General features: G+C 42.2%; 1 protein-coding gene across 6 annotated transcripts in view; it reads right to left on the reverse strand.

Annotated features, from left to right (window-relative positions):
- ANK3 (ankyrin 3) overlaps positions 1 to 15124 on the reverse strand; it is a 331375-nt gene that overhangs the window by 178843 nt on the left and 137408 nt on the right. For all 6 annotated transcript variants that reach the window (XM_066600799.1, XM_066600801.1, XM_066600798.1 and 3 more), the window contains one exon: positions 4694 to 4792. In XM_066600799.1, the coding sequence (XP_066456896.1) occupies positions 4694 to 4792 (99 nt within the window). The remainder of the gene's footprint in view (positions 1 to 4693; positions 4793 to 15124) is intronic.

Below are 15124 nucleotides of genomic sequence, written 5' to 3' on the forward strand. Positions count from 1 at the left end.
AATGGAAGCAAATGGAAAGCTTTCCATTATCAATGATGATAAAAATGCATCAATTTAATTCTGTTTTAATTCAGTCTCTCTGCAACAGAGAGACAGAAAGCAAAAATGGAGATTAAACGCTTGTGCGAACCCACTCAAGGGCTAAGAGGAATATATCAGTGACTGGAGGAACACCATAAGGACATCTCAGAAAGTCACAATATATCAGAGTCTGCAGATACTACCAAACCCCTGAGATCGACAGATCATTAGCTGGACTGAGTGCCCAGAGCCTGGGCATCGAATCAGTACAGCAAAGACCAGAATTACAAGCCCAGGGAGAGTAGACTGTGCCAACAGTGCCACCAGACGGCCATGGAGGATGAAGCCTACTTCCAACTGCAATGTCCCAGATACTCAGCAGTGGCAGTGAGGGACACTGACTTCAAAAGACTTTCTGATCTCTTCATGCTCCTCAGAACATGAGTAGAGCAAGAGAAACGCTACATCCCGATGGGTGCAGAGGAAAACTCAGTGGCCACAATTGGGGAAATTTATTAAGACCAACATTTCAAATGGAGGTCTTAACATAATTTCTACTGATGCACCTAATATACGCAGAGGCAAACATCTTGTCATATACTAAGGTGAGAGTAAGGAAGCGGGCAGAGCAGCCTCCAGGTAGAAACAGACCAGAAGTAGGATGCGCCAAGATAGTCAACAGGAAATAGGTATTGCTGAACTAGCGTGCTGGTTGATCAAAAGTCATATAAGACCTGCAAGCTGGAACGAAAGCTTTTTCTGCTGCCTCGGAGCCGTAGCCGGGCCAATAATGGCTTACATGGTTAAGTATAATGAAGCCCATGGAATTCTTTCATATACCAACACATGCAGAGATGAAGAGATCTGCGTACCTCGAAACACGTTACACTTGCTGGTCCTAAATAAAGTATTTTCAATAAAGGATACCTACACCTGCGAAATGTATTATCATTGAAGTCACCAACGAATGGGTGCACCAAAGCCCTACCTCTTCATATATTAGACTCCTCTGTGCACCCATACAGAAATGTGCACCAGATCCAGTCTGGTATACATTAAATGTGTTGGCCCGGGATGGCCACACTACCTCCTGACAAGCCCCACCCCATGTTCGGGAATGTGGAGTTAAGGAGAAAGAGTCACAAAATGTTAACCCAAGTCTTGTGCAAAGTTTTAAAACATTTTTTTTTATGCCAGAAACTTATAAATGTCATTATAAGTGTCCCCAGATTTGTTAGTGCCTGACATACAATGATGGGTGCATGATATGCCACAGACTTCTATACCCCCTATCCCAGATGTGACCCTATTCCTCAAATCCTTATTTCCCACTGGATGGATGGATGGATAGATATGAGATAGATAGATATTAGATAGATAGATATAAAATAGATAGATAGATATGAGATAGATAGATAGATATGAGATAGATAGATATAAAATAAATAGATAGATATAAAATAGATAGATATGAGACAGAGAGCTAGATAGGAGATAGATAGAGAGATAGATAGATAGATAGATATGAGATAGATAGATAGATATGAGATAGAGAGATATGAGATAGAGAGATATGAGATAGAGAGATATGAGATAGAGAGATATGAGATAGAGATAGATAGATATAGATAGAGATAGATAGATATGAGAGAGAGAGATAGATATGAGAGAGAGAGAGAGAGATATGAGAGAGAGAGAGAGATATGAGAGAGAGAGATAGATATGAGAGAGAGAGATAGATATGAGAGAGAGAGATAGATATGAGAGAGAGAGATAGATATGAGATAGATAGATAGATAGATAGATAGATAGATAGATAGATAGATAGATAGATAGATATGAGATAGATAGATAGATATGAGATAGGTAGATAGATTTGAGATAGATAGATAGATAGATATGAGATAGATAGATATGAGATAGATAGATAGATATGAGATAGATAGATAGATATGAGATAGATAGATAGATATGAGATAGATAGATAGATAGATATGAGATAGATAGATATGAGATAGATAGATATGAGATAGATAGATAGATAGATAGGAGAGAGATAGATAGATATGAGATAGATAGATAGATATGAGAGAGATAGATAGATATGAGAGAGATAGATATGAGAGAGATAGATATGAGATAGATAGATATGAGAGAGATAGATAGATATGAGAGAGATAGATAGATATGAGAGAGAGAGATAGATAGATATGAGAGAGATAGATAGATATGAGAGAGAGATAGATATGAGAGAGAGATAGATAGATATGAGATAGAGATAGATAGATATGAGATAGAGATAGATAGATATGAGATATAGATAGATAGATAGGAGAGAGAGAGATAGATAGGAGAGAGATAGATAGATATGATATAGATAGATAGATATGAGAGAGATAGATAGATATGAGATAGATAGATAGATATGAGATAGATAGATAGATAGATAGATAGATAGATATGATATAGATAGATAGATATGAGAGAGATAGATAGATATGAGATAGATAGATAGATATGAGATAGATAGATAGATATGAGATAGATAGATAGATATGATATAGATAGATATGAGATAGATATGATATAGATAGATAGATATGAGATAGACATAATATAAATAGATAGATATGAGATAGACATGATATAAATGGATAGATATGAGATAGACATGATATAAATAGATATGCGATAGATAGATAGATATGCGATAGATAGATAGATATGCGATAGATAGATAGATATAGACATACACTCCATATATTTCATATGACCTTCTGTAGAAATCCCAGCCTGTATTTTTTTTTATAACAACTGAAAGCTATTTAATATTTGCACATATGTATTAAGACAGCTTCTGACTAATGTCACCCTCTGGTAATGAACCTTGTTAAGTCTCTAGTCAGTGGCTGTAAGCCTTCAGGGCCATAGCATGCTGCTACTACTGCAGTAAGAGGGCTGGAAGGATCCCTATGGCAGAAGGGTCTTATTAAATATATAAACGGTTAACATCTGTAAAGAAATCACGATGAGCAAGATATACTTTGGGTAAAAAGCCTAGAAACATGCAAGATACTACTCTTGTCCAGCTGCAGGGTGCTTTGGGAGCTGCTGACATTACTCCGGCAGCTGTGTAAAGTAGGCAAATGACTATGACATTAAAAGGTTTACTCGCTTACAGAATGATTACGACCAAACGAATAGAGAGCAATGTCTGGTATAGCGGGTGAAGACCTATTTCATCCGTCGGCTCTGGATTGACCTGTCATGGCGGTAGTCCAGGGTTAAATCTATGTTTTAACTATTTCATTGGAGAGCAGCTTGACATTCATGGTTGAGTTCAATATGGCAGATACGGCCATTCTATTATGGTCTGTTTAATTTTAACACATTAGAGGGGTTAAATGGATTTCGGCAGCATACAGTATGTACATCATCGGTGAGCAAAATGGCGCCAGGCGGGCACACAACCTAGTCTCACAGGTGATGTCTCACCTCTTAGTGCTGGTCGGCTAATATATAATGCATGAAGAGGAAGGCTGGCTTCTCTCCAAAAAAATCAATACTGTAGCATCAGCTTTACGTAAGACATGATGCGTGAGTTATGTGTTAAATGCATATTCAGCAACCGCCGTCAAAAGAGGTTTCTGCCTTCCGGAAGCTCTCATTAAAATGTATGATATCTGTGTGGCTTTCTGAGGCTCTCGAGAGCTGCAAATACTGTGAAGTTGCTTTTGATAAACAGACTTTCATGTATTCTTCTTCCCCTACAAGAAGGGTTTCTAAGTGTTCTGGAGTTTGTAGGTCTGTCCTGAACATTTGGCAATTTCCAAAGGAAACTATTAGGGAAGATTTACTTATCAGGCTATGTCAGGCTATGTTCACAAGAAGGTCAACGGTCGGGGTAGTTCAAGCTTTCCCAGCTCATATGCTGAATGTATCCACAGGGCACCACTTACGGCACATATCCCAAAAGAGAGTCCTTTTGGCATATACTCGGAGGTGGGAGGTGTGCTGGCATACTTTTTGTTCCTAGTGCCTTTCAATGCAGAGGAATTAGGTGAAGAAACATGTAGCACTTGGAATACCTTTCGTTTGCAAAGTATCCCATTGCCGATGTTTGCCACTATAAAGTGGCAGATGAGATATTTCCAATGTGGCGAGATATTTTTTTTAGTACATGAGCCAAACATAAAAGCCCAAATACTCTGTAAAACCGAGCCTAAATGGTTTCAGAGTGGAGGTAGCCTTCATGCAGTGATGTTGGGACAGCTTTTTCTCCCCCATGTTCCATTGTCTAAAGCCAACATCTCATCACCATAGCTGGACCTGGTGTAAACGGATCTATAAATGCCACCATCTTGGCTTGTCATTCTAAACACCACTTAAAAAAATGACAATAGACATTGAGAACATAGCTTAAAGGATCTAGGGAGCAATGTAAGAACTATAGCAGCCCCCCCTCAAATAGTCGTATGAAGTTTCTGCTACTGATGTCCTCTATTACATCAAAGAAGCCTTTGGAGCCTCTAGAGCAAAATGCACATTTCCCTAAATTTGTTCCTTAGAATTCACCACTAATTAGTAGGCCTGGAAGAACGTGAGCGCTGAAAGTCTGATGTCAACCACAAATCCCATCTTGCATAATTTGGATGGTCCTATTTTGCCTTACCCTCGTTTTGGCATCGATCTTCGATCCTCGATCAAGCAGAAGTTTCACCATGTTACCATTGCCTCTCTTGGAAGCCACGTGTAAGGGAGTAATGTCATTCTGAGAAGAACAAAAGTAGAAAATAAGTTCTGTATTCCTGTATGAAGTCAAGGAAGGTAATGCATAATGTAATTATCACAGGCGCCATATTATATAGCTGCAAAGTAGATAAAGAGGGAATGTATTCAGACCAGTTTTACAGGGTTTATCCCACAAAAGCAGCACAGCCTCTACCCAAATGATAGGGAATAACTTTTTAATTGATGGTGTTGTAACCATTGGCCCCCCACCAATCCTCAGAATAGGGCTCTGGCATTCAGTTCATTGGGACTGCCAGACAGCCAAGTTCCAGTACTCGACTATCTCCAGTGGTCCCACTGAAATGAATAGAGCAGCGGTGTCCTATGTGACCGCTTCAGAATATGCACCATTCTCTGGATCAGTGGGGGTTGCAGTGTTTAGACCCCCAGCAATCGGAAATGTTACTCCCTATCCTGTGGGTAGGGAATAACTTGATTTCGTGGGATAAGCCTTTAATCTGAAGCCACTAGATGAAGATTCACAAAATGTATTAAGAGGCAAAAGCGTCTTAATACATTAGGTGCATCTTAGGCCATGCGTGCGCTGCCAACTGAAATCCATGCCAGCTAGGAGCTGGGGTACATCTCTGCTATAGCTTACACCAATGGTAAGGTGTTTTCTGGGACTCACTTGACCAGTGGAGGTCTCAAATCCTGACTCTACCATAATCAGCTAAACAAAGGGGCTCCCAGTGAGCAGTGGGAAGCGCAGCTGCCTCATTCAGCTGGCTGTATCTCTTACATTATACACCCCATCCGCTGCATAACCTCTTGGAAAGATCACTTTTATATCAATCAGTGAATAAATAGTCAACGACACTAAGTTCTGCCTCGAAGAGGTACTGTTGTAACTGTTCGTTTTTTTTTTTTCCTATGTTTTTTTTCCCTGCTGCTGCAACACCTCTTTAAGTAGAAGATGGCGAGTGAGATTTATGTCAATCATAATCTATGGGGAAGAAGTAAGCTGGAAAAGGAAAGGAGCCACTGGAAGGGTACATGCCTCAGAAGGTAACACTCCTGACATGTAATCGGGCTGCAGTACATAAGCATCATGTTATAATATTACAATGCAGTGATTAAGATACCAAATATGCCAAAGTATGTATACAGCCCAAGTATGCGATTATGCGCAATATTGTAATATACGTGTAACTATTAAGTCCAGAAGTCAGTTTTTTTGTGTTTGCTGTTACATAACTATAACCTATTCATGAATGTTTAATGTAGACAAATCAACTGCAGTGCAGTATATGGCGGTACGTTTTCCTTCAGGTATGTTACTTCTGCTCTACTTCTTGCATATTGTACTTTACATTTTTCTCACCCAAACTCACCCAGAGCTTGTCATTGTTACCGTGACATGAATATTATTTTTTTTTAATACTTCCGACTCAGTTTCTTCACCGCCTCGGAGATCTGCAATTAGCAGATACTTGAATACCAGGTATGCGTGGCAATCGCCATTAGTCTGGTGCAGTTTCTTCCTGATTAGTAATTCTCAAGTTGAAAATTGCTTTTTAGTAAATTTATGTTTCCACGATAATAACAGCTCCTACTCTTAGAAGATAATTTTAGTCTAACCTCTGTATATATGAACCGTCTTCTAGAAAGATCTAGAGAGAGCGGTTGTAATTATGTTCATAGGAACTCTGTCTAATAAACAACGTGCCAGCCATTAAAGGGACTCTGTCAGCTCCTATGAGTCTCATAAACTAAACTTATGGGCTCATAGCAGCTGAAACACACAAAACATGAAAAATAAATCTTGTCATTTGTATGCGCCAATTTATTCCACAGTGTTTTCATTTAATTTATTTATTACCCCCCACCAAGCTGGGTACTCATTTTACCGACCTCGGAAGGAAGGAAGGCTGAGTCAACCTTGAGTCGGCTACCAGAACCACATGGGGATTGAACCTGCAACACAATGCGCATCTTATACTTACCTTCACTGTCAAAGACACCTCTGAATGCATGTGTTGGACTACTCAGCATTCGCATGGAATGAGAAGCCTAGTCCTGTGATTTTATGCGCACACCCATGTAGTTTGCCAGGAATATTCAGAGGCGGCTTTGACAGTAAACAGTGGGACAACAGCAGGGAAGGTAAATATAAGGCCGGGTTTAGGAAGGGTGGATTTGCCACGGAATTTCCATGCAGACTTTCAGCACGGAAATTCCGCCGTCAATTTTAAGCCTGAGATTAACCAGCCAAGTGGACAAGATTTGTAAGAATCTCGTCCACATGTTACAGCCAGTCTGTCGTGGCCAGGCCGCACTGAAATTGACATGCCGCGGGGAATTCAAAACCGCGGCATGTCAATTGTATCGCCGTCTCCGCTACAGCCATTGCTCCTCTTTATGGGGAAAAGATAGCCGTAGAGGAATACAGACAGTGAAGCCGCTTCAAAACGCGGGTTTTGAAGCTGCATTTCTGCCACCGAAATCTCATGGTGTTTCCGTGCGGTCATTCCGCGAGATTTCGGTCCCGTGTGACCGTGGCCTAAGACACTGCCAGATTCAGCCTTTCAACTCTTGTGAGCCCATAAGTTTAGCTTTGGGGGCTCCTAGGACCTGACAGAGTTCCTTTAAAGACCCCCCTCTTCAGGATGTTTATCTGTTGACCAGAGTGTAGGTGAACTAGAAACAGTGGCTCTTGCTCGTGATGTCTGTCCATTTCAGTGCACTACATGGACAGTAAACTGATTGCAATGAGAATTTTGTAATACTTCATTTCTCCTTTGGAGGTGCTGCAGGGAAACGGAACACTTGCTTCTGGCTTCTGTCACAGATTACTGCTGATTACTGGTGGTCCAAACAATGGACACATTAGATTGAACTTGTTTAAATTCTGTATTATTTCAGTGTTTCTTCATATTATTAATATTATATATATGATCCTCCATAATTTAGATACAAAAAAAGGTGAAATGTGCATCTTATGACCCCGTTTCCAACTTCTGCATGCTCCTTCCCATAGATTTTGATTAAGAGATCTAAAGGAGTTATAGAAAAAGCTGAGCAAACAGTGGGACTCACATGAGCAACACATTTACAATATATCCTCTGTATAGGAATACCTCTTTAAAATGTAAACCTGTAATTTCAGCAACCAACGACTCCAATAAGGCATGCCACACATTACAAAAAAATCACCCAAAGACTTGTGAATAGTTCCATGGATTAACACTGGCTCTGGATTTGGGTACTTTTTACACAGGATTTACAGGGATCCAGTATAATCTAATGTGACATTAAATGATACTAGCTATGAGGAACACGCAGATCACACGGGGTTACTAAATGTTTTTATAAATATGAGAAATTTGGGTAATAGTTATGGTACTCGGCATCTTACAACAGGCAATTATCTTCATCAGCTAATTGAAATGCTTCAAAATGGAGAAGTCATTAAGCAGAATACACATTCTTGTGTTACATCCACTTGTATCAGTTTTATGCCCTTGCTTGTTGGAATAGATATAAACCTTTATTTTGAGCATATTTTATCCTTGCATTTACATTGAAGTGCTGAGGTAGGCACATATACAGGTATAGGCTGATATTTTCCCTAAATTAAGTTAAATTGGGTACAAAATCTTTTGACTTACATCTCCTATAAATTTTTGCAATGCTCCGGTCATATGGAGACTAGTCATCTTGTAGCGGCTTATGGCCACTGTTATAGCTCCCACAGGGGCCGTCATTTAGCTGTCATTGACGCTTTTATGACATATTCTTCTGCTTAGGCAACAATACACTCCACACTCCTATGCAACACCCACATTTCCCAGAAGCAGAAGGCATTTTCCAAAAAGGTAAGAAGGCCGAGACTAAGGATTGTTACAGTTGATTGTTACGTGTGCTGCTTAAACATGTTGTACTACTGTGCTTCCAGCAGCACGGACCTCACAGGGTTAATTAATTGAGCTGGCTGGGTGTGGTACTTCCTGCTAGCCAATCTCCTAGTTCTGTGCTCACATATAAACCCAGCTCCTGGTCAGTCTCTGTCTGGTGTTCAGGGTGAGCAGTCATGAATCCTTGTCTGTTGAAATTTGCTGTGTGATCTGTGTCTTGCTGGTTCATATCCGTTTTTTCGTTTCTTTTCTGTCAGCTTTGTGTCAGCGTGCTGTGTGACCTGTGATCTGTGTCCTGTCGCAGCGTTCTGTGTGAACTTTGTCCAGTTCTGATGGACTCCTGGTTAGTGTAGGGACTAGCAGTATAACCAGGAGCCGTAAAGTGGCCTGCTAGCTTTCACGTTTTGTACAAAATGTCAACTAATACCTGGTATTTATATTCAGCTTCCTATCTATTACTAGTGGTTACATTTTGGCTGTTGTATGCTGTGTATTATGGCTCTGTGTGTCCTGTTGTTCAGTCCCTGTCATGTGGCATGTGAATGTGTCCGGTCTGGTGCGTGGCTCCTAGAATCAGCTAGGGCCCAGATCTGAAGACAGCTGGGCTGCTCTTATTTGGGCAATGTCCCCGCTTAGGTAGGACACTGTGATCCCCCTCGTAGCACAGGGTCAGTTGCCTGAAACCCATGTGAATACCGTGTGCAACCTGTGTGCGTACCCAGTCGCCTTTGGTTGTGATCGTGTGGGCCCCGTGCTTAGTTTGCCCACACGATCGTAACATTAATATGATCAAGACAACTAAAAGTAAGAGCTATAATTTTAATATATTGTGACAACAGCACTCATACACATTTAATATCTGAAGAAAATTGCATAACTCTTGTACGTACTAACCACATAAAAAAGCAAGGTTCTTAGCACATATTTTGATCAAGGCATGTGGGCCCATCTGTCAGGTCCATGCTTTCAGATGGTTCCTACCACTAACAGATATTCATCTCTTTTGGGGCGGAGCCTACAATCGATTCAGAGTTGTAGGATACCTGTTAGTATCTATTAGTGGTATTTGTTAGTGCTAGGACCAGTCTGAAAGCATGGTCACCTGGACATGCTGGATGGGCCCTCATGCTTTCATCAAAATGCGTGCTAAGAACCTTGCATTATTATGTAGTTAGTCAATACAAGAGTTATGTCATTTTATTCAGATATTAAATGAGTATGAGTGCGCTTGCTGCATTATATTAAAATAAGGCCTGTTACTTTAAGTTGTCAGCCGTCTATTTTTTCATGCACGCCTTCCCAGAGCCATAACTTTTTTATTTTTCCATCTATATAAGCATATTAGGGCTTGTTTTGAGAGAAGAGCTGTAGTTCTAAGTGGAATTTAAAAAAAAAAGATAATTGTGCCACGTTTGCGTGGGTTTGGTTTTTACATTGTTCATGGCGTGGTAAATATGAAAGCGATTCCAGATATTTTTTTTTTTCGCGTTGTACTATTTACAAAAAAAATTTTAATGTTTGTTTAAGAAAACTGCTTTTGTGAACATATTTTATAGGCACATAATTTTTTTTTAATACTCAAGAAAACTTTATTAAAGTTACTTTAACAGACTTCCGCCCAGGACACAGAGGAAGCAGGACGTGTATCTCAGAGCTCCTGCGTGACACAACTCCCAGAGACACCGGGACCCTCTAGTGACCCACAAAAAAGCAGCTGCGGGGGACGGACATCTCCCCTGCTTGCTAGGCAGAAGTCCCAACACCGGCAAGGGGCCCGGAAGATCCTCCGTGAACCTCCAAACGCGGACCGCGGGAAAGGAGAACCGGGGCACAGAGGCAAGAAAACGGGACACCCAACCCATAGCCAGCCGGGACCTTACCTCCGCCGAAGATCTCCGGTAAGGTCTGCAGACCCATCGGCTCCCGCCCAAGACACACCGGGAGCGCCGGGGACACTGCGGCCTGGACGCGCCCAAAGCCGCGGACTAAATTTCCGGCCGCGAGAACCGCGACCAAGCCCGGTAAGAGCCGCGAGAGGGGGGGAAGACCTCGGGAAGCCATAGAGGACCAGGGGAGACCCCCCGAGAGTAGAAACCCCACCGGAACGCCAAAGCGGGCAGCAGCGGGCATCGCGCCACAACACCCGGGCCGTGACAGATATAACCCAGCTCCGCACGGGGAGAATAGCCCGGGAGAGCACCCGGACAACCGGAGAAACCCCCCCTGAACCGGCGACCCCCCCGAAAACCTGTGGGGACGCAGCGGCCTAGCAGCAGCAGAAGCCACGGCCTAAATTTCGACCGCGACGCCCACAATAAGCCCCGCCCATCACACCAGGCAGGGGAAGGAGCCGAGAGGCAGCAAAGAAGTGTGAAGACACCACACAGTCACACCAACGCTGCAGAGAGGGCCCTAGAACGCAACAGAGGCACAGAGACCCCCTGCAAAGAGAGAGGGGGGGGGGAAACAGCTCAAGAATAGTGGGCAACCACAACTACCACAGGAGCCCCATCCCAACCTCAAGAAAAACATAAAACCCAGTACATACCACAGAAAAGATCCCAAGGAACTACCATCCGAATTTAACCCCTGACAAACCCCCAAAGAACAAAACAGCAACAGGGGGGGGGGGGGGAAAATAAGGAAAAGAGGGGAGAGAAAGCACAGACAGCACAAAACAGAATAACTAAAATACACCAAAAACAGGAGTGGGGGAGATAAAAGTGACAAAACGAAACCAGCAGGAACATTAGTCGCGAAGCGAACCAAAGACCCCAGACAAACAGAGATGGAGCAATAGATAATGAAAGATAAGCCACATCCACAACAAAATTAAACTGCAATAAAACCAGACAAACCTCAAGAACAGGGAAGACATCTCAGCAAAACAACCCGCATAACCACTCGACTTAAAAACATGGACAAATATCTAAACGAAAAAAACGCGGGCACCTCAACAAGGGCAACACGCCAGCCAAACGCAGACAAAACATCCATGGGAGGACAACAAAAGAACAAATCTGCCAAAAACATCAAAGAAAGAGAAAGCAAAAGCACACACCAACCTACATCCCCTTCGAAAAACTCCCCACCACGTACCGCGGTCTTACCAGACACCGACCACGAGACAATGAACACTTCCTCCATACAAACTAATGACCAACCAATGAATAACAACGTGGACATAACCCAGGCAACACTGGTGGCACAGGAGGTGTCAAAAATGCTTCTCCCCCTATTTGATAACAGATTAGAGGCGCTGCATAAATCCATAAATTCAGCATTATCCCAAATCACGGAAAACACCCAAAGGCTGACGGAATTAGAAGCGAAAACCCAGAACACAGAACAAACCATAGCAAGCTTGGAAGCCTCGCTACAAAGAAATCAGTCAGAAACCGAAATGCTTCGGGAGAAAATCGACGACCTAGAAAATAGACATCGCCGTAATAATCTTCGCTTTGTGGGAATACCTGAGACAGTAACCAATAACCAGCTTATAACCTACCTAACTACTGAGCTACCACAAGTACTCCAGCTCGACATACCTAAAGACCCTCTAACAATAGAAAGAGCTCACAGAATTGGCCCCCCGGGGGAGGGGCGTAACAACAGAAATAGACCTCGCCCAGTGATAGCAAAATACATGCATTGGGCAACAAAAGAAACAATCCTACAAGCTTACAGACGACAAGGAGAACTAATAATACAAGGATCAAAGATCTTACTGTTCCAGGACTTTTCAGTGGCAGTATCACAAAAACGCAAACTATTTACCCCAATCTGCCAGGCCTTACATGAACAAAACACACGCTTCCAATTGCTATATCCGGCAAAGCTTCGAATCCAACATGGCAATAAATCTCTAATATTCAACACCCCGGAGGAAGCCAGAAGACATCTGCGCATGGAAGAAGACGGAGAACAGGGATGAGAAAGATGGGGGAAAAAGGAACTGCATAATTGCTCTTTATTATGACCCTGTTCGAAACATCGTGGATGTGGCACCCGTTATGCAAAAGAAAAAGAATTCAATACTGAAAGTTTATATGTTTATAACTACGTTTTTCATGTTTTTTATGTTCTCTATTTTTTTTCTGACCCATTTGACCTTTAGAAAACGGACCGAAGGGAGGATCGGAGAGCCCCGCAGGCATGGCACAATAAACACCCAGTTGCATCCACGGCTCGCTGGGACCGAAGGATGTGACGACAACAAAGAGGCAAAAACCACGGTAATTATAACCGACACACACCAACATGCCCACAGACTTAGAGACAACTGAATATCAAACACCCTCCACGATACAAATACTGTCCTGGAACGTAGACGGACTAAACACACCCATTAAACGAAAAAAAGTACTCACACATTTAAAAAGATATAAACCAGACATAGTGTTTCTACAGGAAACACACTGGAAAAAAGAGGGAAAAGGGGAACTAAAAGCACCATGGATAGACGCATGCTATACAGCCTCACACACGTCAGCATCACGAGGAGTAGCCATTTTGATTAGGAAAAACACACCACATGTAATACTACAAAACATAGCCGACCCGCAGGGCAGATATCTAATAATGAGAATCAAAATGGAAGAACAAATATATGCCTTGGTGAACGTATATGCCCCCAACACAAATCAACCGGCATTCTGTGCCACGCTAATAGAAAAACTACAACCGTATCTAAATGATAGAATAATCATGGGAGGAGACTTTAATAGCGTACAAGACGAAACACTGGACAGAACAGGACCATCCACCCAAACAACCTCAATCACACATGCATTACTAACACTGAAAGAACATCTCAATCTATGTGACCCGTGGCGACTCCTGAACCCCACCAATAAAGAATACACGTGCTGCTCCAATGCACACCATTCATTTTCACGCATAGACTTTTTCCTGATATCAAACAGCACTTTCGAATATCACCACCAAACAATAATCCACCCAATATCCCTCAGTGACCATGCACCGATAACAATGAAACTGCAACTGACAACCCCGCGAAGGCTAACCAAAATATGGAGATTCCCCTCATTCCTGTGGGAATCAGAGGATTTTAGGGCATACCTGAAAATAAACTGGAATAATTATGCAGACGACAATAGGGCCCATATAGAGGACATAAACCTATTTTGGCAGGCTTCGAAGGCAGTGATGAGGGGCCACATCATAAGCTACCTGTCCCATAGGAGGAAAAAATTCCACACAGAATTCGAGACATTACATCACTCCCTCCTGGAGGCACAAAAAGAACACATGAACTCCCAGGACGATAATTCATATCAAACCTTCCTCACAGCAAAACATTTACTAAACACATTTGTACATACACACGCACACTGGCAAACACAACTAACAAAAAACAAGTTCTACAGGTGGGGCAACAAGACAGGTCGCTTGCTAGCCAATCTGGCTAAACAAAAACAACCACACAAACCAATATTGGCACTGAGACATGCCAATGGAGATAATCTTACAACAAAACAAGAAGAAGTGACTCAAATACTACACGAATACTTTGAAAACCTATACAGGGCAGAACCAACAAACATGCAGGACATAAACAGTTTCCTAGAATCTGTAAACCTACCAAAACTAACAGAAGAACAAACATCTTTACTAGACGCTGACATACGGGAGGAAGAAGTAAGAGGGGCGATCTCGAGGGCACTAGGGGGAAAAACACCAGGCCCTGACGGATTCTCGACGGAATATTATAAAATACTAATAACAGATATGGTGCCAGTACTGACTCAACTGTACAACACAATATACAAAAACGACACACAAGCAGAGGACTTTGGAGTATCAAGAACTATACTACTCCCCAAACCGGGCAAAGACCAGACAGAACCAAAATCCTACAGACCAATAGCGCTGTTAAACTGCGATTATAAATTCCTGTCCAAAATACTAGCCGACAGACTCCAGCTAATCCTCCCGTCCATACTAGATCCAGCACAGAAAGGCTTTACACAAGGGAGAAGTGCTTTAAAAAACATCAGAGCCGCCATAGCGGCGACGGTCATAGCACAAAACCCCGAGAGCCAGACTACAATGCTGCTGAGTCTGGACGCAGAAAAAGCTTTTGATAAAATGGCCTGGCCATATTTAAACAGATTGCTGGAAAAAAGAGGCTTTGGACAGATTTTTATGAACTATATAGACACAATGCACACAGGGGCCATCACGACTCTCACAGTCAACGGCCTTAATACTCCCAACATAGACCTATTTAGAGGGGCTAGACAAGGCTGCCCCCTTTCACCACTGCTGTTTAATCTATCAATAGATCCACTGCTTAGATACTTGACACAAACAACGCTATTTACAGGAGCCATATGCGGAGGGACAAAGATAAAAGTAGAAGCATTTGCAGACGATCTCTTACTGGTGATAGACAACCCTAGGGAAACACTAACACCCCTATTACAGGATGT

This window comes from Eleutherodactylus coqui, chromosome 4, assembly GCF_035609145.1.
Source record: "Eleutherodactylus coqui strain aEleCoq1 chromosome 4, aEleCoq1.hap1, whole genome shotgun sequence".
Classification (NCBI taxonomy): Eukaryota; Metazoa; Chordata; class Amphibia; order Anura; family Eleutherodactylidae; genus Eleutherodactylus; species Eleutherodactylus coqui.